This window comes from Branchiostoma belcheri, unplaced genomic scaffold (assembly GCF_001625305.1).
Source record: "Branchiostoma belcheri isolate BF01 breed outbred unplaced genomic scaffold, Haploidv18h27 scaffold4, whole genome shotgun sequence".
Classification (NCBI taxonomy): Eukaryota; Metazoa; Chordata; class Leptocardii; order Amphioxiformes; family Branchiostomatidae; genus Branchiostoma; species Branchiostoma belcheri.
This window is the reverse complement of record NW_017804020.1, coordinates 14,607-38,757: the sequence shown is the minus strand read 5'-3', so window position 1 is coordinate 38,757 and position 24,151 is coordinate 14,607. Positions and strand designations below refer to the sequence as shown.

General features: G+C 38.5%; 1 protein-coding gene across 1 annotated transcript in view; it reads left to right on the top strand.

The window, feature by feature from the left end:
* Positions 1-4,034: 4,034 nt before the first annotated feature.
* Positions 4,035-24,151, top strand: part of LOC109476868 — a 29,380-nt gene continuing 9,263 nt past the window's right edge. The window contains exons 1-18 of the mRNA XM_019777884.1: positions 4,035-4,154; positions 4,515-4,862; positions 6,372-6,536; positions 6,842-6,956; positions 7,382-7,584; positions 10,424-10,576; positions 10,860-10,991; positions 11,366-11,491; positions 11,945-12,073; positions 12,668-12,811; positions 14,090-14,227; positions 14,322-14,453; positions 17,684-17,860; positions 19,297-19,428; positions 21,947-22,230; positions 22,420-22,564; positions 22,832-23,067; positions 23,302-23,437. Coding sequence (XP_019633443.1) covers positions 4,058-4,154; positions 4,515-4,862; positions 6,372-6,536; positions 6,842-6,956; positions 7,382-7,584; positions 10,424-10,576; positions 10,860-10,991; positions 11,366-11,491; positions 11,945-12,073; positions 12,668-12,811; positions 14,090-14,227; positions 14,322-14,453; positions 17,684-17,860; positions 19,297-19,428; positions 21,947-22,230; positions 22,420-22,564; positions 22,832-23,067; positions 23,302-23,437 — 2,992 coding nt within the window. The 5' untranslated portion in view covers positions 4,035-4,057. The remainder of the gene's footprint in view (positions 4,155-4,514; positions 4,863-6,371; positions 6,537-6,841; positions 6,957-7,381; positions 7,585-10,423; positions 10,577-10,859; positions 10,992-11,365; positions 11,492-11,944; positions 12,074-12,667; positions 12,812-14,089; positions 14,228-14,321; positions 14,454-17,683; positions 17,861-19,296; positions 19,429-21,946; positions 22,231-22,419; positions 22,565-22,831; positions 23,068-23,301; positions 23,438-24,151) is intronic.

The window sequence follows — 24,151 nt, the reverse complement described above, 5'->3', positions numbered from 1 at the left end:
TTACTAACTTTTGTTTACATTGCAGATTCACAGCATGGTACATTGTGATATAAATTATTCCATCTAGCATAAATGGTATTCATTAATATAATTATTTTGCCAAAAATGTGGTTCATTGTGTGGCAAAACTACATAACTCCACAAGCTTTAGGTGAATTTGAATGAAACTGGTCCATGGTTGGGTGTGGTAAATTTGATTGAAACATGAATTGGCAATACTCAAGATATATGTGGGTCGCTGCATGTCCTCTGTTTACAGGTAACATCGCTGTGTGTCCTCTATTTACAGGTAAAATACCATATAATTTGTGTATCAATTTTCAATTTTACAATTCAGCTCCAATTGGCATATTTCAATTGTTACTCTTCTCGCCTATCTAGACCGGGCTTTTTTGGGACTTGGTGGGACGGGGGTCAGAACTCGCGAACTGTATGTCCTATGACCCCCAAATTTTCAGAGGATGGCGTACTAGTAATATTTTATCACAACTACACTTTTTATGTCGTTATGACGTATTATGACCTCATACATATCTAAGCTATCCGCCATCTTGAATCATCAATCTTGAATTTTCAAAAATGTTTTTTTCAGGATAAAACCTAAAATACATTGATATGGTCCGCCATCTTTGATTTTGACCAATGACGTCATCAAATTATGCATTGTTAATGATAAATTGACATAAAATTATATGGAATGTTATCAATATTAGAATATGTGTAAGTTGACATAAAACCCATAAAATTCTATTGTTGAAACGAAAATTACTAAATCTATCCAAAAATACCTGTCAGAAACCCATTGTCATGGGAACACAATAAATTATATTATTCCAATGATACAGAATTGTTGCCAAAAAGTCACCAAGTTTGGCCGTTCTAGCCCTAGCTGTTCAGACGCTATGTGACATCAAAGTTGGTGCGGGCACTTCCCCCCCCCCCTCCTCCCGACTAGATAGGGTTAAACAAATAGATACTGTTTTGCATCAGTTCAATACTACAATGCCATAGAAGACACTTTAAGGCCTTTGATAGGTAACCTTCGCTCATTTACCTACGCTCATACAACATTCCATTCGACAAGCCACCTACATTGTATAGCTTCTTGAGTTATGCTGGCCTAATAATGCTGCTCAGTTAAAACACGCGCCCAGTCAAAGTTTGGCGTTGATACAGGTATTTGACTATAGGTGATTGAAGTTAATATATACCTGCTTGAGACAAAAAGTGAACTAATTTTATGGCACTAGCATTTTATTTGGTGGAAGAGCAGTGTCCTGAACCATACGTTCCGATAAACGGCGTCACGAGCTATGACAGTTTGGCTGTGGGGTCGACTGTGTGGTTTTACTGCGATGTATCTGGATACTTGTACACCGGGTTAAGAGGGCCAGGAAAAATTACATGCATGCCTGGAAAGACGTGGAGCAGCCGTCCTCCAACCTGTAAAGGTATGTAAATTTATCCGTAAATGATTTCATCAGGTTGGTAAACGAATGAATAGCAAAGTTCTTTGATCACAACCATTTATTTTTCACGAGCCGACGTTTCGATGACCGTCTGTCATGTTCATCAGGGCAATTCTGACTGGTTTACCGTGCACTGACTCTAGATGTTACTTGGTGCATAGTGCACAGTATACTGTTACATGGGTCACAGTGCAGTTTTTTACTGTTAACAATGCATTTCCGAATGTAGTACAATTGTGCCAAACATACATGTACTAGGCATTGTTACATCATAGAGACATGCAGTTTCAAATGTAAAGTGTTCCTATAAATAATATACAAAATTGTTAACTAACAATACTGAGCTATCGCAGTCCCAAATAGAAATAATTAGAAGGCTTGTCACACGAATTGTTAGAAATCATAATAGTTACAAACAATAAGAAAAACAAATGTCAGTTATTAAGAATTTGATCCCAAACATGTTTATACCCCCCCCCCTCATTACGGTTCATGACTTGATTGGATTTTCTAATCCATACGGACTCTTTAATCCAACGGATACATCTGTTGTCCTCTCGGTCTATTACCTTGGCCCCGTCTCCGTTGCCCTGATGAAGATGACAGACGGTCATCGAAACGTCGGCTTGTGAAAAATAAATGGTACGGAAATTTACTAATGGACCATATTGTTTGTGCAATACAGATCTAAATGCCGAATAGATGCGTTGAGTATCCAATTACAGGGTTGTGCAGCACTCAATGACAAATCCTAAAAGTTCCTAAGCGATATCAAGATTTTGAATTGGCCGACGCCGAATTCAAACTGTCAATGAAAGTTGAACAACGTTTGATGCTAGTGTATCACTCTCGCCATTTACATACAGATATGAAAAGGTGTGATAGAGAACGTTTGTACGTGGAAGAGGGAGAAATCAGATCACCAGGAGAATTAGTAGCCTTACCCTATCTTTATCGTTACCCACACAACATGGATTGCAGGTACTCCATTCAAAACAGCTTACCTTAAACTGCGATTCACTGGCAAAGTTATTTAACTAAACAATAACAATCATTCGACTAAATGCGGTGAAATACAGATAACGAATTCTATCTATGTATCGTTATGGCAAGGAATATTGGAAGCTGCTTTTTCTCGAAGCTACATACCGTACGGTTTTACCTACTGAAATTAATATATTTCTTTAAAATCATTTGTATTCTGAACTCAGCTGGACAATCTCGGTAGATCCTTCTTCGGTTGTGGTGTTGGAATTCCGACATTTTTACATCGAGTATGACGGAAGGTGTAGAAGTGACTGGCTTCGAGTAGTTTACTTTTATAACAAAGGTAAGTTTGACAGTATATATGTATAGTTTGATTAATCTATGAGGGACAGTTGGATATGATTAGTGTGAATGATTTCTGCTCATTATCATAATCAATGCCTATCACACAAGATGACTCCAAGCAGCCATGTTGATGACCTTTGACCCGAAGTCCATAGCCAACTAGGTCTAGGGTAACAATCTTTGAGTTTCCTGATTCAACTTGTTGCTGTTATTCAAAGGGCAACATCAAACTCAAGCAAACTTATTACCTGGAGGAAATATTGAGGACAACAAAAGACTCACATGTTAAAAATGCTGGGGTCAGTTTTGACCCCGCTGGACCGGGCATAAACTTTCTGGGATAACTCAATCAATAATGAGCAAATCACAGTAAAAACGAATGAGAAGTCATAAGCCACATATACAAACAAACTCATAATAAGAATTTTGTTTTCGACAACAAATGTCGAAATGGCACATATTTATATACGCCTGGGGTCCGTTTTGACCCCATACGATGGTTTGAGGGTTAATTAAGTAAGACGAGTTTACTAATGTTCTGTCTCTGTTTCTTACAGTACGCCAACACTCCCCTGACATATATGGCAAGTCTCTTAAGCAAATCTGTATGAAGGAAACTGTTTAACTGTTAACATGTTTTCCTATTCTGTTCAGAACGGATTGTTCTATTTTTGTGTATTGACTTGTTTAATGATGACTATTTTGTTCTTTCTTTTGTTCTTACATTACAACGAACGACTTGCAATTGTTACACCTAACATCTAACTCTAAACATTTTAAAGCTATGTAATAAAAAGGATTCTGCTATACTTGGTGACAGTGAGTTCCACAACAGTTCTAGGAAAGATTGTTTATGAACACCTCAATCCTTGGTTGATAACTGTGGTACTTGAAGACATGACATGTATGTATTAACAGAAACAGATACGGGTTTGTATGGAAAGGTAATCTCCAACCAGATACAGTTTGACATGGATAGCTGATCTCCAAGCAGATACTGGGTGGAATGAATATGTTTTTCTCCAAACGCATACTTGTGTCGATAGGTAATCTTCAAGAATACTCTAGTAAGTGTTCCTTCAACACTTTATTGGGGGGTTTTGACAGCCCTTTTTACGGAACTGCACTTAATTTGGTTTTTAGGAGCCTTTCTAGACTAGCTATATATCCTTAATCAACCTCCTTTGCTACTTCTTTTTTTTAAAGAATTCAGCCAGGTGTACTGTGGCTGGGTGGACGTGAGCGTGCATGAGTCAATGACATCAACCGTAGAGCTTGACTTTCACAGTAACCACGTGTTTACTTACGAGGGATTTTGGATTCGCTTCTATACGAAGGACAAGCCTGAAAATGGTAGGCCAATAGGATTTCTAAACATTTCCCTAATCAATCTATGGGAAGCACGTAGAAGGGACTACTGCGGCTTTGCGATGCCCAGGACGTAACATGCATATGCTTGGGCCACATTTTCAGGTTCCCGACTGTGCGTAAAAGAGAAACGTTTACGCAAATTGTAAAGATTTGGGGTTTTGTTGTCTTTTGTATCGTACTTCTCGTTCTTTCAAACTTCCCGACCCGACTTTGGACTGGGGCTTTTTTAAAAATAAGATTACAAAGAAATAATGACAAAGTACCGTTGCAATGTGCTATCAGACATGTACTTGAGGAGTTATCGCCTTGTACTTACAAGAGAACCTGTTTTCTGGTTTAAAGTTGAATGGATTCACCATCTGTTAGAAGAGGCTGGCTCATTTCATTCCAAGAACTACCCACATTCGTACAGGAACAACTTGTATCAGGAGTGGAGCATATCACTCGATGTGGGAAAACACATCAGACGTATGTTTACGTACTTTGATGTCCAAGTTACCGAGGAGTGCGACTCCGACTATTTGATTATTGAAGACCCTTTAAGTCTGGATGAAATGCACCACTGTGGTACTTGTATCCCAACACCCTACATCTCCGTAGGACACACTCTTCATGTCTTCGTTGTGACAGACTTTGCCATCTACAGAACCGGCTTTTCAGCAAAATATGAATCAGTGCAGGATAGATCAGGTACGTAAATGTTCTTAACAAACCTTATGAAGTGCTATAATCTGTTATCGAGTATGTGACAAATATTAGCAATAGCATAAACGATGTGGTACATATTAGTGCCAAGGTAATTTACCCTCCTCCCCCGCTCTCCCATTTTCCCGTTTAACCCCCTCATACTGTTTCGTTATTTTGGGGTTCGATGGTGGATTTCTTGGGGGGGGGGGGGTCAAATCACGGGGATTCAGTATATGTTATATAATTGTTCAATTAAAAAATATCCTTGTATTTAAGGTATTTAGAGCACTGGGAAGCATTTCAAAATGTCAACTTTCCAACATTTTGAATTCACTTTGTGTAATTGTTTCCCCCATTTCTAAGATTTGCGGTTGATCAATACATTTCCTTTCATCATGTTAAAGACGTATGTATCGCAATGGATGCCTGATAATTGAAATACAATTCCTTTGTTTTCTTTTCTTAGCTAAGATTAGCAGCGTTAATCCGTGCAATCACAACATCATTTATTACCTTCGCCAAGAAGGTTATGTTTTCAGTAGCGTTTGTCTGTTTGTCTGTGAACAGCATAACTAAAGAAGCTGAGTATGCATTGTCGTGAAACTCGGTAGGTGGGTAGGTCTTGTTGAGACCTAGAAATGATTAGATTTTGGGCCCCCTGTCGGCTTTTGTTGGTACTGCAGCAGAACTTCCGGTTTTGATATCTCGCGATCTGGACATGCTAGGGTCATGAATTTTGGTTGGTAGATAGCTCTTGGGGTAGGAAAGACGTGGCGTGAGTTTGGGCGCCCTAGCGGCTTGTTCTGGAACTGCAGGACCATTTGTTGAAACTTTTCCGAAGGATTATAACTCAAGAACCTGTTAACAGATTGTCGTGATTTTGTATATGTAGGTAGCTGAAGTGATGCTTGACATAATCAAATGAAAATTATGCAAATCAGGAGCTAATTTGAGCTAATGAGGAAATTCTATAAATCTGCTTTGTTTGATAATAGGACTATGAAACACTTGTGACATGTAATTGAGGGTATAGATTATGTAAATGAAGACCTAATTTGCATAATTAATGGGAAACTTTTATAATTTCATAGCTGTAACTGCTGGACATTTCATAATTGCCACACTTGGGAGTTAAGTGAAGGCGAACAGCAATAAACATAATTTATTCAAATCATGACACCATTTGCATAATTTATGAGGAAGTGCTATAATAGCTTTTTTGTTAAGATAAGACTGCCATCGGGTGGAGAATATGATCAACTGATATAATCCATGGAAATGAGGTTCTTATTTGCAAAATCGATTAAAGTTGTATAATTCGTCAGCCGCAAGGGTTAACATCATTTGGCGAAGGTATGAGATCGTGGAACTCTTTTTGTTATTTAATCAGAAACAAATGCACCTTTAAAGAACCTCAAGGTGCCTTTCTAAAACATTAGAATAAAATATGAACAAAGGCTATATTTAAAAGTTTATATCCAAAGAAATGGTACTTTGCTTATTAATCTCCAGGCAATGTGGAGCCATCTGCTTCAGATGTACTCCCGTCTGATTGGCTTACAATCGGTGATAAGATCAAACAAATTAGCGTCAGTACATCTACCAATCAGGTGTGGGCACTGGATATCGACGGAAAACCGTTGCGGAGGACGGGTATTTCACAGTCAACACCACAAGGTGAGAAAATGAAAGGCATTTATAAATCCGAGGCGTTATCAGAATATTGTTGCTCGAAGACATTTACTTGCAAGGTACACGAACACACGCACATTTGTACAATTGGGTAAAAACAATATTCAATCTCAGCAGTGAAAAGAGTTTAGCACAAATTAAAAGCAAATGCAAACCATTTTTTTCTTTCTTATAGCAACAATTTATCGATTTTAGTATTGATATATTTGGTAGTCATTTTAAAAAAGGGAAAATGTTTATACCCTCTGGTTCGTACATTAATCTTTATGGATCATTTGAACTTGGCCCAGGGACTGGATGGGAGGTGGTCGGAACAGAACAGTTTCTGTACATCTCAGTGGGACGTGTTGGGGTGTGGGCAGTCTCTGACGACTCCACTGTAATGTACCGCAAGGGAACATTCAGGTGAGTAATGTAAATGTTAACACACATTTTGTATGATTGAGATTGTAGTAACTCCATAGACAGGAAGTGGCTGTCTGTATTCTCACCTTCGTCATAAGCGTAGGAAGTTTGCCGCAAAATCTTAGGCTGTTTTCTTTATTTTGAGGGGCTTGCTAAAGCATCAAGCTAAGGTAGACGAACTTCATTGCAACACCGTCTACTAAGCATAATTTTGGGGCTTCCTTCTTCGAGTATACCTAAACGTTTGAATTTTGAAATGTTTGTGTGTGTGCGTGTGTGTTTGACAGAATATATTTGACTGTGGACAAACAAAAATAAATAAATAAGTAAAATGATGTTTTACCGCATGTAAACGCTAAAATAAATAAGAAATGGTCATCGACAGGACGCTTAGATAATTGTCCGAGAAACTGTACTGTTGTCAGGGGCGCAGGAACAGCAGGGACGTCCTGGCAGGCAGTTCATATCGACTCCAAAATCACCAGCTCACTCTTCAACTTCAAAACATTCCCAGTAGAAATTGATTGGCGTGGACACAACATAGACCAGATACATTCAGGAAAAGACTTCGTCTGGATCGTTGCCAGTTATCCTCATTTCACATATGGATATACCATAGTGAGAAAAGGTACCTTTAAACTAGCCTCTACTAGGCTTCGGGAGGAGGCCGGAAAGAGTAGAAATCCAAATAGAGACATAGCATGCCAGGGGAGTTGGTCTGCTGGAGAGAACATTTTGCCGCTAAGGGATCTCATTCCAGCCGCCTCCCGAAGCCTGGTAGACGCTACCTTTACACATCTATTATCATAATACACACACTTGGAAAATTTCTGAAGCACAACAGATGTATAAAATTAACTATTAGAAGTTTTTTTAGCTACCGACGTTTGAGTGGACCATATGCCATTCCTCGTGAAAATAATGTGTTTCTATTTTGCACTTCGACTCGGTATCACTGAAGTGGGAAGGATGGGGCTCAAAGCTCAATCACGTCAGTTTCTTGACAAAAAGTACATTTTCGAACTTGACATTCCTGCTCATTGAGCCTACCTACTACCTACTAATATTTTTTATTATCCTTCCACTGTATCGTCAGTTATCCTGCTAACAGAAAACTTACAAAACCGAAAAGCCCACTGCAGTGACGTAGTGAAATGCTATAATGCCAAGTTTCAACAAAACCTTTCTCTTTGTTGACAGTACTTACATACTGAGTTTCATCAGTTGTTGAGTTGAGTTATCCTGCTAACAAAACCGACAAAGGTCACGTAGGAGCCATAGCAGCCCATTTTCTTTAGATATCTGCTAGAAGGCCCATTATAGAACTTAGCCTTCATCTCGGCTACCCATAGTCGTCCACTAAATATCATTAATAAACATCCACATCTTCTTGAGAACATAACTGTACATAGCATGGATAACCATTTCAGAACTTGAACTGTGTTTCCATAAACGCTATGTACCTACCAAATATAATTAAGATCCAATTCACAGCTTTCGTAGTTATGCTGAACACATATAATNATTTGGTAGTACATTTTAAAAAGGGAAATGTTTATACCCTCTGGTTCGTACATTTAATCTTTATGGATCATTTGAACTTGGCCCAGGGACTGGATGGGAGGTGGTCGGAACAGAACAGTTTCTGTACATCTCAGTGGGACGTGTTGGGGTGTGGGCAGTCTCTGACGACTCCACTGTAATGTACCGCAAGGGAACATTCAGGTGAGTAATGTAAATGTTAACACACATTTTGTATGATTGAGATTGTAGTAACTCCATAGACAGGAAGTGGCTGTCTGTATTCTCACCTTCGTCATAAGCGTAGGAAGTTTGCCGCAAAATCTTAGGCTGTTTTCTTTATTTTGAGGGGCTTGCTAAAGCATCAAGCTAAGGTAGACGAACTTCATTGCAACACCGTCTACTAAGCATAATTTTGGGGCTTCCTTCTTCGAGTATACCTAAACGTTTGAATTTTGAAATGTTTGTGTGTGTGCGTGTGTGTTTGACAGAATATATTTGACTGTGGCAAACAAAAATAAATAAATAAATAAAATGATGTTTTACCGCATGTAAACGCTAAAATAAATAAGAAATGGTCATCGACAGGACGCTTAGATAATTGTCCGAGAAACTGTACTGTTTTCAGGGGCGCAGGAACAGCAGGGACGTCCTGGCAGGCAGTTCATATCGACTCCAAAATCACCAGCTCACTCTTCAACTTCAAAACATTCCCAGTAGAAATTGATTGGCGTGGACACAACATAGACCAGATACATTCAGGAAAAGACTTCGTCTGGATCGTTGCCAGTTATCCTCATTTCACATATGGATATACCATAGTGAGAAAAGGTACCTTTAAACTAGCCTCTACCAGGCTTCGGAAGGCGGCCGGAAAGAGTAGAAATCGGCCAAAAAGAGATGCATGCCAGGGGAGTTGGTCTGCTTTAATAGGGAGCTCTTTCCAGCCGCCTCCCGAAGCCTGGTAGACGCTACCTTTACACATCTATTATCATAATAAACCCACTTGGAAAAAGCACAGATGTATAGAATTAATTCTTTAAAGTTTTTTTAGCTACCGACGTTTGAGTGGACCATATGCCATTCCTCGCTATAAAGTGTTTCTATTTTGCACTTCGACTAGCTATCACTGCAGTGGGAAAGATGCGGCTCAACGCTCAATCGCGTCATTTTCTTGACAAAAAGAACATTTTCGAACTTGACCTTCCTGCTCATTGAGCCTACCTACTACCTACTAATATTTCTTATTATCCTTCCACTGTATCTTGAGTTATCCTGCTAACAGAAAACTTACAAAGACCGAAAAAGCCGTCTGCGGTGATGTAGTAAAAGTCTATAATGCCAATTTTGAACTAGACCTTTCTCTTTGTTGACAATACTTACATAGTGAGTTTCGTTAGTTGTTGAGATGAGTTATTCTGCTAACAAAGGTCACGTAGGAGTTCGCCATAGAAGCCCATTTTCTTTAGATATCTGCTAGAAGGCCCATTCTCGAACTTAGCCGTCATATCGGCTACCCATAGTCGTCCACTAAATATCATTAATAAACTTCCACATCTTCTCGAGAACATAACTGTACATGGAAGGATAACCACTTTTGAACTTGAACTGTGTTTCCATAAACGCTATGTACCTACCAAATATCATTAAGATCCATTGACAGCTTTTTGAGTTATGCTGAACACATATAATCAACAAATGCATCAAAAGCCCACTCCAATAAAGCTGGAAAAGCCAGCAGATGAACCATTCTGAACTTGACCTTTGTTTCCACAATAACTACTCACATACCAAATATGAAAAAAATCCATCCACAACTAGTCGACGTATGACGTTGTGGATGGATACATACAGGGAGACAACACAGCCACACCAGCATGGCAAACCCGAAAACATGCCCTTCTGACGAAGGCAATGACGTACCCAATTTTCCTCCATTTCCACAGGTATAACCTCGGATAATCCCGAGGGTACATCCTGGGACTCCGTACAAACAGCGAACATGAAGGAAGTCAGCGTCAGCTCCAGGACCGGGCAGCTGTGGGCAGTCGAGATTGGCGGCAGAGTGTGGCGTTCTCCTTTCTACTGTGAAATCTCTGGTAAGATGATTCTGAAAAGAAAAGAAATACGTTTAACAGTATGTTAGGGCGGTTGGTTCTAGTTCTACTTCATAGCCCGTAAGAGCAATGTGCCCGATGCATGGGACATTCTCGTTTCTGACTGAGTATGGAAGCCAATATACGGTCAATATGCTCATTGACGTCGCATACTTTGAAAAATGTAAACATATTGCGATGTAAAGCGATGGTGAATGCCGTGCAACACTCTCTACTTTATTATATACTTAAGTTATACCTGGTTCTCGTCATTTTCCCAATGCAGTAAAGAGCAACTGGGAAGCAATTGAAGGTTGCTTTTCGTCAGTGTCTGTGGGACGGTCGGGCGTTTGGGCGGTCGACTTTGAAGGCGAGGTGTACCACAGAGCAGGCACATTTCTGAACGAAACCGCCCCCGGCGTGGCATGGCTGCATGTACCCGGAGTACATCTGCAGCAGATCGGTGTGGGGGACAGAACTGTTTGGGGTGTGGACTCCTCGCAGCGTGCATTAGTAAAAGTTCTACCGACATCTGTCGACGGGAAAGTCTGTCAAGTCGGCTTGAAAGGACATTCTATGTGCTACGCCATTCAAGAAGGTCAAAATCAAAATAACTACATGTGATATTAACACATATGGTTCACAACAAAATGCTGCTCAAATAATTATTACATAGTTCGTTCTTACCTGATAACAAACATTTTTCCTGCGTGTATATATATATTACATAATAATGTAATAAATGTTTTCGCTCATTTTCAATATGGTCCAAAATATTATTTTCGTCGTCAGAAAAGCGACTCTGTGCAGAGGACGAAGTCATTTGTCCATACAGCGAGAAATGCATCAAAGAATGCCGCGTGTGTGACGGCATCGTGGACTGTGGGGATGATGACGACACTGACGAGCGGAACTGTTGTAAGTGCAAATTTGAGTCCTGGGTCTCAACTACTATATTATATGAAATATATACAACCCATTATACAAGCATCCCATTTGGTGTGACTAAATATCAGGCCATATGTCAAGGTTGCTAAATAAGCATTATTCGTCTCATTTTGAAAAGAAATAAGGCACACGATCATATCCAAAATCGGACGTTTATTTTTAACATAACGGTAATTTTGTTATACCACGAAGGAAGCTAATAAGTAATAACTCATTAACACAAAGTAGTGTCAGATTCCAAAAAATATTCAAAAAGGCATAAGCAACAGTATATGCATATATATATATATACTTACCTTTTTTTAGATGAAAAGATATTAGTAGATAGATAGATTGATAGGTAGATAGATAGGTAGAAGCATATATAAAAAGACACGTTGAAATAATTCATATAAAACACGCACCCCTCTGTTTTGATTGCAGGGTTTGCCAACTGTCCGGAGAAACATCGGCGAGTGTGTGCCGGAGAAGTGGGCTGCTACAGCCCGACTCGTGTGTGCGACGGAGAGCGGAACTGTGGGGAAATTACTGAGGATGAGCGGGACTGTCCCGGTAGGGTTTTGTTTTCACTCTTTTTAATACGGAGGTTGACAATCATGGCTAAGGCAAGCAGAGATGAAATTGAATTTAACCCCAACAATTGCGCAGTCGTAACAGTGAACCTCTTTACGTACAGTCAACAGATACAGCCATACGACATGACAATTATCAAATAAACTTGAATTTCTTGTTTTTCTGTATTTTGATTATGTTTGTTACAAGATACTTTTCCATGGACATTTGAAGTGCTTTGAAAAAAGGAACTAATTATAGTATTTCCATTATCAAAATAGCTATTTTTTCTAAAATCAACTTGTTAATAAGGAGCTGGTTTATATTTCTTATTTCTGTTTTGCCTCATGTGCACGTGTTTGCAAGTAGTGAAATTAGATGGAACCTTAACAAGAACATAGATTATTTTGTAATATCATATATTTCATAAGTTTAAGTGCATGAGCCAGTGTAATCTTTTGCCTCTGACGCACATTTTTCCGACAGGCGAAGCGTAGACGTGATATATTTTTCGCTGTTCTAAAGTTTAAAACATTAATTTAAGTTACGTTAATGACATGATTTCATAATGTAGTCATGTAATCCAATTTATAGACAGCTGCGTGCACCATTGGAAACGTAATTACCTACTGCAACGAGACGAAATCCAGTGTCGTGATCTGTCAGGCTGTGTGAAGATCACAAAAGTTTGCGATGGCCAGAAAGACTGTGCAGATGGGTCGGACGAGATAAACTGTTGTAAGCCTCTAACGTAAAAATAAACGTTTCTGTTAACGTAAAGCGTTTGTTCCAACATAACAGAAATATTTTCTCACCTAGAGCTCTCGACCAGTCACTCTTTGTATTCCTCAGTAAACTGACCCAGTGAGGATTGTCATGTGGCGTTTCTCAAGTGTGACGTCAAAAGCTCTGGGTCAAAAGGTATCTTGTAGACGATGTCAGCCCCCGTCGCGGTTGATTAAAGGGTAACTACTTAACTGGACCTGATAGCCTATTTCACCATTGCCAGGAAGTAATCTTGTCCGGTATCCAATGCAACAGCTTGTCCAGGGAACTCTAGATAAATGTGTTGTGACACTTCTGACTTGCCTGAATTTAGCGAGATCTTCAGGAACCTTACATTCAAAGACCTTTCCGTTTCCCCCACTGCAGTATTCCTGGTAGAGTTACCTATATGAAAATGTAGGTATTGTTTTTGGTCAGTCTGTGTGTGTCTGTGCGTCTGTGTTTCCGCATACTTTTGGTCAACATAACTTAAGACGGACTTTATGGATTCGATATTCAGTATATGGGTAGTCGCAAGAAGGCGAAGGTCAAGGTCTAATTTGGCCTCCTGGTTGGTGCTGCAACAGAACTTCCGTATTTTCAATTTTTTGTCCTGGACATCCTATGGTCTTATTTTTTTGGTGCCTGATAGCTTTTCATGTCTGGATCAAGTGGTGTGAGTGTGGTTTCCCCTAGCTGCTCGTTTTGGAACTACAGGGGAGTTCCCGCAAATCTTTAAAATCGGATAAATCAAGAAAAGAACAACAAATTAACATGCAGGTACACAATTTACACATTCAGTTAATTATGTAAAACAAGACTTAATATGCATAATTAATGAGAAAATTCACAATTTACTCGTTCAAATCCGGCAAGTGACAGATACAAATACAAATTATTCAAATAACATGCAATTTGCATAATTATTATTCCTTATTGTTAAAAGGATGAGCATTTCATACTTATGTAAGGTTGTTGTGCATATTTTACGTCATGAGGGGGGTCATTTGCATAATTCATGATAAGTTGTTGGAACAAAACCTTGGCAAGGTATATAATCATACATTCATTATAAATATATAAAACATATTTATGAATAAAATTAACCATATGTTATGACTACCTTAACTCATGGTTATGAATAAATTATTGACCGCTGCATAAATGCATAAATTGATCGGGAGTCGCAACCTATACTACTGTCAGCCACTAATACGTATAAGGTCTAAAGTCCCATTCTTTTTACCTTAGACGACTTCTGCTCCCTTCATGGAACATTTGGTGATGCCGCCTACTGGAAGTGCCGTGACTCCCCGGGCTGTGTGAAAGGAGAATTTCTGGGTAACGGCATTTCTGACTGCGCTGATGGGTCGGACGAAGAGAACTGTGGTAAGACTTTTTTCTCCATTTGTTTAGATATCTAGTCTTCAGTCAAATTTCAATCTGCGATTATAATTCAATCACTTTGTTTTTCAAACTGCAGATGAATTATGCAGATCTATAGGGTACTGGCCGTGTAAAATCTCCATCCCGCCGTTCCCGAGGTGTATCAAGGGGTCGGGCAGATGTAACCGAGCAGTAGAGTGCAGGGACTTCTCGGATGAGATCGGCTGCGGTAGATAAACATTTCCCATGTATTTAAGCACACCTTAACACAGGTGTAGCTAGCTCACGCTCTTTCATGTTATTATACATATTCTCCTGAAAGTTGTATTTATATGAGGTATCATTTAGTCCCAAGGGTTAATGGTTGTATTTTCTTATTAGATTACTGTGGACTGCATGAAATGGCTGGCTTCACAAAATGGGACAGAGAAATATTCAAGGAGGGAACTGACATGCTGTACCTACTTCATGAATCATGTATTCCATTTGGCAAAGTTTGTGATGGATATGATGACTGGTATTACCAAGATGAAATCAGCTGTGCCCAAGGTACGTTCAACTACAGAGTGACTAAAATGCATCACAGTTTTCGTATGAAAGATATGAAAGTCATTAATTTACGTTTATTAAAACAATTATGCAATCAATACTTGGGATGTCTTAAAGACACTTTATGTAACGTTTTGACAATACAAAAAGTATATTTTCCAGTCTTTTCTTTACATAGTAAGTTGACTTAACCGTATTCCAGTACAATATTCAGCAATAGAAAATGCGACATACAAGCATGATAGAAATATGAATGATCTTCTATTCAAACCTCTGTCCACACCGCACATATAGTTGGCCACTGCTAGTGGTATGGCCTACCTACCAATTGTCAGTTGCTTACAAGTTGCTGCAAGACCTAACCGTTTACCGGATTTTTTCATCTCTTTTGAACGGATAATGGTCACAGTTTATTGATGACCAACAAAATACACTACGTTCATAATTATATTCCACCCCATGTGAAAGATATGAGTGTTTCAAAAGAAGCTAATCTTGTGACAGGTGCCCCTGCCTATCTACTAAGGCATGCCCAATAAATTAGCCACCCTAGGGCGCCAACCACCGTCTGTTTTTTGTTGTTGTTTTTGTTGTCCTGAGCAAACCGGTGGCACCGTGAACTGAACAAGGACTGTTTGAATGCACAATATATACGCCAAAAATGTGAAATAGCGACACAAATGTGGAAAAGTGATAGTAACTGTTGATAACAACAAAATGTAGTATTATAAGAATTTCATTTTTGCGTAAAGAGTTACATAATGGGCCTTTAAAATTCATAGCACATGTTGAGGGAAAAGATCTCCCTGAAACTAAAGCCATCTCTTTCGATAAATATGATAGTAAAGATACCTGCTGCTGTTTTTATGTTACATTTTTGTTTTACCTTTATATTAGACTTATCTTGTGCAGAATGATTAATACAGAGCCACAAACATCACCTAAATGTCCACAAAACCTGGCTGACATCTGCCCATGTGATTTTATAACAAAGACAGGGTTTCCACCAGTTCGAAAGCCTCGTTCTAAGTAATGGCTGGTTACAAAATCAGTTTATAACGTCTTTGGTGATAATTAACATGACATCGTTCTTTTATACAGGAATGATACATCCAGAGATTTGCAAAAGATGTCCACACTTCGAAAATACCTGTTTGCCCAAAGGCGACGACAGCTACTGTGATACTATGATACAATGCGACAACGGAGAAGATGAAGATAACTGTGGTCAGTATATTGGTCATGACTTACTTCTAGGCTTGTGGTAAGTTTAGAGAATTAAGAATTATATTGCCAATGTGTTAAGGTCAGATTTGACAGCCGTGCCCTGTAATACGGTTACATTGCGCATTTTTCCATCCTCCTGTTTAAGTTAGACATTGACGTGAAAGTGATTGAGCAGATGTCAGTAAGCATAGGGTGACCAAAGTCAAAAATGAAATTTTTGCCCAGTCTACGCTCTTGCCAATTTTCATGTCATTTTGATGAGAAATAGCGAATCCATTTGACCACATGACAGGAGAAAAGATCTTTTACAATTTACAATGGTATAGTCTTTGGGTCTAAGCCATACCTGTACTAGAAATCAACTAATTATATCCGCCTTTTAAGAAGCTATTGCTTACTACAATTATTTTCAAAAAAAAGTTTTTGCACATTTTAGAATTTTATAAAAACGGGCCGTCTTTAAACATCTGCTTCTTCTCACTAGAAAAACATTTTGCTCAAAACTCCAATCAATGTGTTGTTAACAAAATATGATATAGTCAATAAAATAACCAAACGAGGTTTTTGGGATTTTCCTCGTATTTTTGCATGGACATAGACGACAAATGCGAACAACCCGGATGGACGTGTAAATGTGACCAGATCACGGGATGCTACAAGCCGGGTGATATCTGCGATGGTCGGAAGCAGTGTCACTCTCTGGCAGGGAATGACTGCCATGATGACGAACAGCATTGCGGTAATGGTTCCATTTCCCCTACCTACATCATTTCATGCACATGATCAATTTCCTATCATTTGACCAAATATGTTGTCAACTTACAAGCCCAATAAAGTCCTTGTTGAAAGACGTACTAAACACAATATGCAGGGAGATTGAATGTTACTGGGTGCAGGCTGCAGACTCTCACCCAGCATATTCCAACCCTTAAAAATAACAGGCTAAAAAAAACACAGATGGAAGGTCGATCTCTACTTTTAAAACAAAGATGGGGGCAACAACAAGCTTTTACTATGCATCCATCGGACTAAAGCAGAATTTTAAATTGTTTCATACGTATCTCGGTAAAAGATAATCATATATCTTAGCGATGTCTCTGATCTATAAAAGAATATATTGATTTATGTCCAAGTATAGTGACATTGCTCTCGTATAAATCTAACCATATAGAAGAGTATTGCCGTACTTTTGGTGGCTTCGACTGTGGCCCGCCATGGCATCAGTGCATATCTCTACACCGTGTATGTGATGAACATCCTGACTGTAACTACATGGACGATGCAACAATGGAGTTTTACGGTCCTTCTGATGAACAGAATTGTGGTAAGTTTTTTTTTTTAGTATTTTTCTGTACCTTTTGAACACACGCGTTGTACACATCTGTTGCAAAAGCTCCTGTAAAACGATGCTGCATGCACTACAAGAAAGTTTTATTTCAATGGCCATGAAATGGGAGAGACTTTTTACCAATTTTATACCGTTTGTCTATGTATAACAATTGATCCTATAGATGCACATGTAGTTTAATCTGACTTTAAATTTTCGCTCTTAAGTGTATTGCATTTATAAGAATTGTTTAAGTGTTTAATCCGGCAACAAACTATTCACCGTGATGTGCCCTCAATTGCTGGTCTTTGAATAACAACCAAAAAAACGAGACATCTATTTCGTCTTAATTGCAGGAACCTGTGACGGGTATTGGGCTGCTTTGGAAGAGTACAAGGAAAAAAGGAGGGAAGAGGGACTAACGACGTCTGACGAGTACAATTATAAGTGCAACTCAGGAAAATGCGCAACGACATTCAACCTGTGTGATGACCGCGACTTCTGTGGCAACTGGGAGGACGAGCAAGACTGCGGTACGTTTTCTCTGTTTACCTAAGAACTTAAGATGAGGCATTGCATGAGATAAAGAGGCAGAGTCGGTGAATCAGTTCTTATGTTGTATCTGTAAGTTACGTGTAACCAAGGACATTATACAGAAGTCTTTATAATATCCTTGGTGGAACGTATAACTGAAACCCTTCAGCCATATAACTAAAAACATCCAGCTATTTTTCGTGATCCGGGAGGTTTGGGACCCCCCTCAGAGACAGTCAGTGATAGTGATGATATAGTGTTGACAGTTTAGCACAATGGAAATCTGTTGAGACTAACAGAGAAACACAAAATAAGTTTTAAAGTTTTAACTTTAGGTACATGTGAGTGAATTAGCCGTGATTAGGTACATGTAATTGAATAAGGTCAGTTTTTTTTTGTCCGTATGGCTTTCACGATTAAAGGTCCCTTTCCGTCTGCTATACTGACTAAACGAATAGCCACAAGCAGTTATCAGATTTTAATATAGCTTCAGAAGTATTGTATGGGTGGCCCGATTTAGACTAGGTTTGTATGTATATGTTCTGAGGTGAATATTTTACTTATTTTACAGGGGTTGACGCTGTATACAGTATGAATGTGTGAAACGTGTAATAACGGAGTAAGTTTTACTATAGAACCATGTTAGGGAACTATGTCTACCTCCAGGAGGTTTGAAATCTTTGGTTTCTTTGCTTTTTCAGAAGCAGTAGGTTGCCATCATGACGATAGAAAATGCGAAGCTACAAAGAAGTGTGTCTCTGATTTGTCCTGTAACGGGCTTCCTGGTTGTCTGGATTCTACGGACGAAAAGGATTGCGGTAGGTGTTTTTACTTGTCAATAAATTACACAAAATAAAGAGAAAATAAAAAAACATGCATAATACCGTCTTCTATTCAGGTCATTGGTTTTTAGTGTCAATACAACAAATGTATAGACAAAGACTAGTTTTTCAAATTCAAATTTTTATTCGGTAAGGCTCTTGGGGGAAGTACCCGAATTTCGTCCTTATTACATAGTAGATAGAGCATTAAAACAATGATTTGTGACACTCTTTATTGTGCACATGAAACAACATAGGCAAACACACTATTAACACATATTCGAAGACGATTACACAATTAAAATCCATGCACAATATGCAGTTATCACGTAGGATTTAGCTAGGTACTATATATATATATATATATATATAACACTACTGCTGAATTGTCTTGTTATAGAGGCGAACAGCGCGATGAAGGAACGAGTTGCTAAGTCTCTTAGTCCGGGCGTTAGGTAGACTGATTGTGCCAGAGTTTCTGAGTGACCTTACGCGTCCCGTGGCACCTGACCTAGTGGGCGCAACTTATAATATATCAAACGTTATAATATATGTAGATTTTAACTCTTTAACTTCCTGTTGAGCTGTCTGCCCTATTTTTATTAACATGTCAGATATAACGACCTGCATGGACACGGCGGTACGGTTTGGTGTTTCTGACCAGTATAAAGAAATTGAAGTCGCACAAAATTGCGATGGAAAGGACGACTGCAGGACGGGTGTTGATGAGAATCCACGGAGATGTGGTGAGTAAAGTAGCTTTTCCTAGCTGCTTTTGTTTTTTTTCTTATTGAATACTAATTTATTTCCTCTAACTAGTACAGTAATTTATTTTGTCTAACTTATGAGAGTTCAATAAGTTTATTCGGTTTCATTGGATGATTTATTATGAGACCTCCGAGCACTCTCAATGCAGTAATTTTTTTTAAAAGGTCAATTAATTTGCATCATAGAAGTGTCTGATTATCCAAATAAGGTCACAATTGCGTATATCTTTTCTATCTAGATAATACAATTTATCAATGTACGTATTTTAACAAAGAAAGGTAATAGCAGCATTTTTCTTGACTGTAAAAATGTTACATGTCTTAAAGTGGAAAATTCCTGTCATATTTTTTTTTTCAGCCATGTACACAGACCGACTGCCGTGCGTCAAATCCAACAGATTTGTGCCGGCAAACAGCTTCTGTAATGGATTTCCTGACTGCCATGATGCTTCAGATGAGGACGCCTGTATTGGTAAGCCTTAATGACAATGGAATTTATTGCATATTCATGCCCCAGTGGGGCTAAATGCACTTTTAGATTACAAAAAGGATTAGGCATACTATGCTATGTTCTATCTAAGCTGTATATGTTTCTTCTCTCTTCTTTAGACATTTGTATACGAATTTACAAAGTTTTTCTAATCATCAAGGTTAACTCAAGACAATATTTGTATGATCCTTTGTTAGATGCGCCCATTTTTGCTTTGTGTTTCAACAAAAAAGGTAGATCGTAGATCGCTATACAGTGGACACTCAACAATAAAGTGGACTTCATTTTCCATAGTATTATATCACAAAATGTACATAACCTATCATTAAGGGGAGCTCGTGTGTATCTACCTGTTTCAATTTGTAGTGGATGGTCGCTAATTCTTAATTTGGTAATGGCACGTCTATGGCTAAAGAGGAGTTGTGTGAACAATTTTTAATGATTTCGGGTTGTCATTATATTTAGCCATGTCAAGACATGTTGAAAGTTATTGTCTGCTAGCTGACACGCAATTGTTTTTAGAAAGAAATGCCGAACCTCTTACAATGTTTTTATTCAGAAAGCAAATTAATTAAAAAATATCTGCAGAAGAAGAGGGGAAACTATATGTTTGCTTTGTCGATATGAAGAAGGCATTTGACAGCGAATGGCGGGATGGCTTATTCTATAAACTGTCAAACTATGGTGTCTTCAGTCAATTTTCAATGTATTCCAATTTATCCCAATTTCTCCAAAATACTATTCTTCTTTAAACTTCTCAAAACCCAAAAATTTTGGAAAAGGTGGGACATTACCTCTTCCATTGTTTACAGAAAAGAAGACAAACCCTTCAGACATAGTTTTAGACAAAGTTATAGTTCTAGACAGCTACCTTTCATCATGTAGACTTCATCATTTATACTCTGTTACAATGTNTCAGATGAGGACGCCTGTATTGGTAAGCCTTAATGACAATGGAATTTATTGCATATTCATGCCCCAGTGGGGCTAAATGCACTTTTAGATTACAAAAAGGATTAGGCATACTATGCTATGTTCTATCTAAGCTGTATATGTTTCTTCTCTCTTCTTTAGACATTTGTATACGAATTTACAAAGTTTTTCTAATCATCAAGGTTAACTCAAGACAATATTTGTATGATCCTTTGTTAGATGCGCCCATTTTTGCTTTGTGTTTCAACAAAAAAGGTAGATCGTAGATCGCTATACAGTGGACACTCAACAATAAAGTGGACTTCATTTCCATAGTATTATATCACAAAATGTACATAACCTATCATTAAGGGGAGCTCGGGTGTATCTACCTGTTTCAATTTGTAGTGGATGGTCGCTAATTCTTAATTTGGTAATGGCACGTCTATGGCTAAAGAGGAGTTGTGTGAACAATTTTTAATGATTTCGGGTTGTCATTATATTTAGCCATGTCAAGACATGTTGAAAGTTATTGTCTGCTAGCTGACACGCAATTTGTTTTTAGAAAGAAATGCCGAACCTCTTACAATGTTTTTATTCAGAAAGCAAATTAATTAAAAAATATCTGCAGAAGAAGAGGGGAAACTATATGTTTGCTTTGTCGATATGAAGAAGGCATTTGACAGCGAATGGCGGGATGGCTTATTCTATAAACTGTCAAACTATGGTGTCTTCAGTCAATTTTCAATGTATTCCAATTTATCCCAATTTCTCCAAAATACTATTCTTCTTTAAACTTCTCAAAACCCAAAAATTTTGGAAAAGGTGGGACATTACCTCTTCCATTGTTTACAGAAAAGAAGACAAACCCTTCAGACATAGTTTTAGACAAAGTTATAGTTCTAGACAGCTACCTTTCATCATGTAGACTTCATCATTTATACTCTGTTACAATGTTGTTTATGTTTTGTAATTTGCAATTAGCCTCCGGGCACGAATTTGCAATAAACTTTCAATTAAAAAACCAAGCAGAACGTCTTGAAAAAATACCATTTTGTCGTATTCAATCATTGTTTTATAACATTTTTGTCGCAGACATTGGAGCTTGTTTGCTACCCGTAGATCTACTAGTGAAGGATTATATAGTTACTGAAGGCTTTGGAGCACGTCATTTAAACCACGGTAGCCTAGGTCTGTCCCTGACGGAATGGGTTGTTGATAACATTGAGGACTGGCTACAAATCACCCTCGAACATCCTGTCCAACTGGCCGCTATAGTTGTTTCCGGTCCCAGGTCATCGCATCCTCCCCCATTTACGTTGAAATACGGGCTTGGGACCGACTGTTTAACAACCTACATAGAGGCGGGTGAAATTAAGGTATCTAATTTCTATTGTTCCTTTTGGAGATCTACAATTTACGTTTTTTAACGTACCTCGACAACAGTTCCAAATGGTATTGATGTATATTACAAAAGTGCAAAACTGCTGGACATACCTTAAAGCCAGTCAGGATGGCATAAACAAGATCATTTCAAACTTTCAAACACAACTTGTCATCATTCAAAGGTATTCCAAACATCGAAAGTGAGTGCCAACTCCGCTGAACATTACCTGGCCATAGCAGTACACACCAGAGTCGTGATGCTTACCCCACAGTCTGCACTTGACAAAACTGTTTTGAACGTAGGTCTATTGGGTTGCCCAATTAAAGGTGAGATACTGTTCTAAAAGTAAAACATCCCAGAAAAGAAATGTTTTCTAAATACGCCGCTTTAATGGATGGTTAAGAAACCAGGATGTGGGTGAGTTTTAAGATGTTACTTTTAGATTCCACTGGTACTCGTAAAAGGAAAGGACACTAAGTGTTGAAAGTCAGGTGTTAAATTCTACGTCTGAAATGTACAACTCTGCACTTTATGGGCAAAAGTTTTACTTTGATTTTTAATTGTATGTGATATCAATACTTGTGTTTTCATAGAGCAACGTTTCAACGACAAGTTTTGTGGCAAAGGTTGGACGATGTTTGAAGAGAGCTGTTACCGGATTATTTCATCTCCGCTTGTCTGGTGGGCTGCGGAGCGATACTGTCAAGCTCTGGGTGGTCATCTGGCGGCGGTCAACACACTACGGGAGAATGAGTTCCTCCGCAGCAACACTGGCAATGGATGGATAGGGCTAAAGCTTGATTCAGTCGTCATGAAGAAACAACGGGAGGTATTCATGCTTAATCAGATTGTTTTTCTTCTTTTGTATGCTCGTCTCTTTGCAAGGTTTTCATAATTAAAAGCCAAGCAACACCTGAAAATAGATATTTTCAGTGGGATTGTCATGTTCCTTACATATCTGCTTACGATGAATTCAAGTGCACAGTCTGTCGTATTAAACTGTCGTTGTTGATGATTTGCATTTTATCATTGTTTTATACTAGTACATTCCGTACTTTTCTAGAGAATCAAAGACTTAACTTGGAGCAATGGAAGTCCTGCAGGAGACGCCTTTAAGGAGGAGAATATTGCACTTGACGCTTTCCAGGAATATCTTTGGAGACTCAATGATCCTTTATGTGCCACTCTAGAACTACATGGTGTGTGTTCTTCTTATCCCTGTCACCTGTTGGCGATTTTTAATTGCTATCGGGAGAGAATACCAACACAAAATAATACAACGTTCTCATTAAAACATATGATCATAAGAACAAAATCATCATTTCCATATAGTGCGTAATGGTACAGGTCGAAAGGGGCACGTCATATGAATCAGCCATAAGTAAATAGAACAAAAATTTAGGAAGTTAGCTTACTTCCCGTTGGCGCATGTTCACAGTGATCACGTTATTTTAACATGTTAACTAGAAAGGCCAATATTTGCTTTGGAGCAAATACAGCGATGGGTTCACCACATTTTACGACATGGCAGGGAAAGAATGAGAAACACAAGGGAAAACAATGATTTACATTGATATAACTATAATATGAAGTAACATACAACTAAAACAACAGTTGGATAGCTATTCCCTACTTTATTGGTTAGGATTTCTAATTGCATAATGCAAACTGTTGATTTTCAAAAAAAAAAAACGTTCATGCCCCGCATTCCAATGCTGGAGCAGGAAAGCTTGAAATACCTACCAAAACACTTGAATACAGACATACTGTTAGTATGGAAATGCTCTGTGCAGGTGTTAATCAAGTTAAATCCCAACAGCCAATCAGCAAGAAATGCTCTGTGCAGGTGGAAATGCTCTGTGCAGGTGTTAATCAAGTTAAATCCCAACAGCCAATCAGCAAGAAGAATAGAG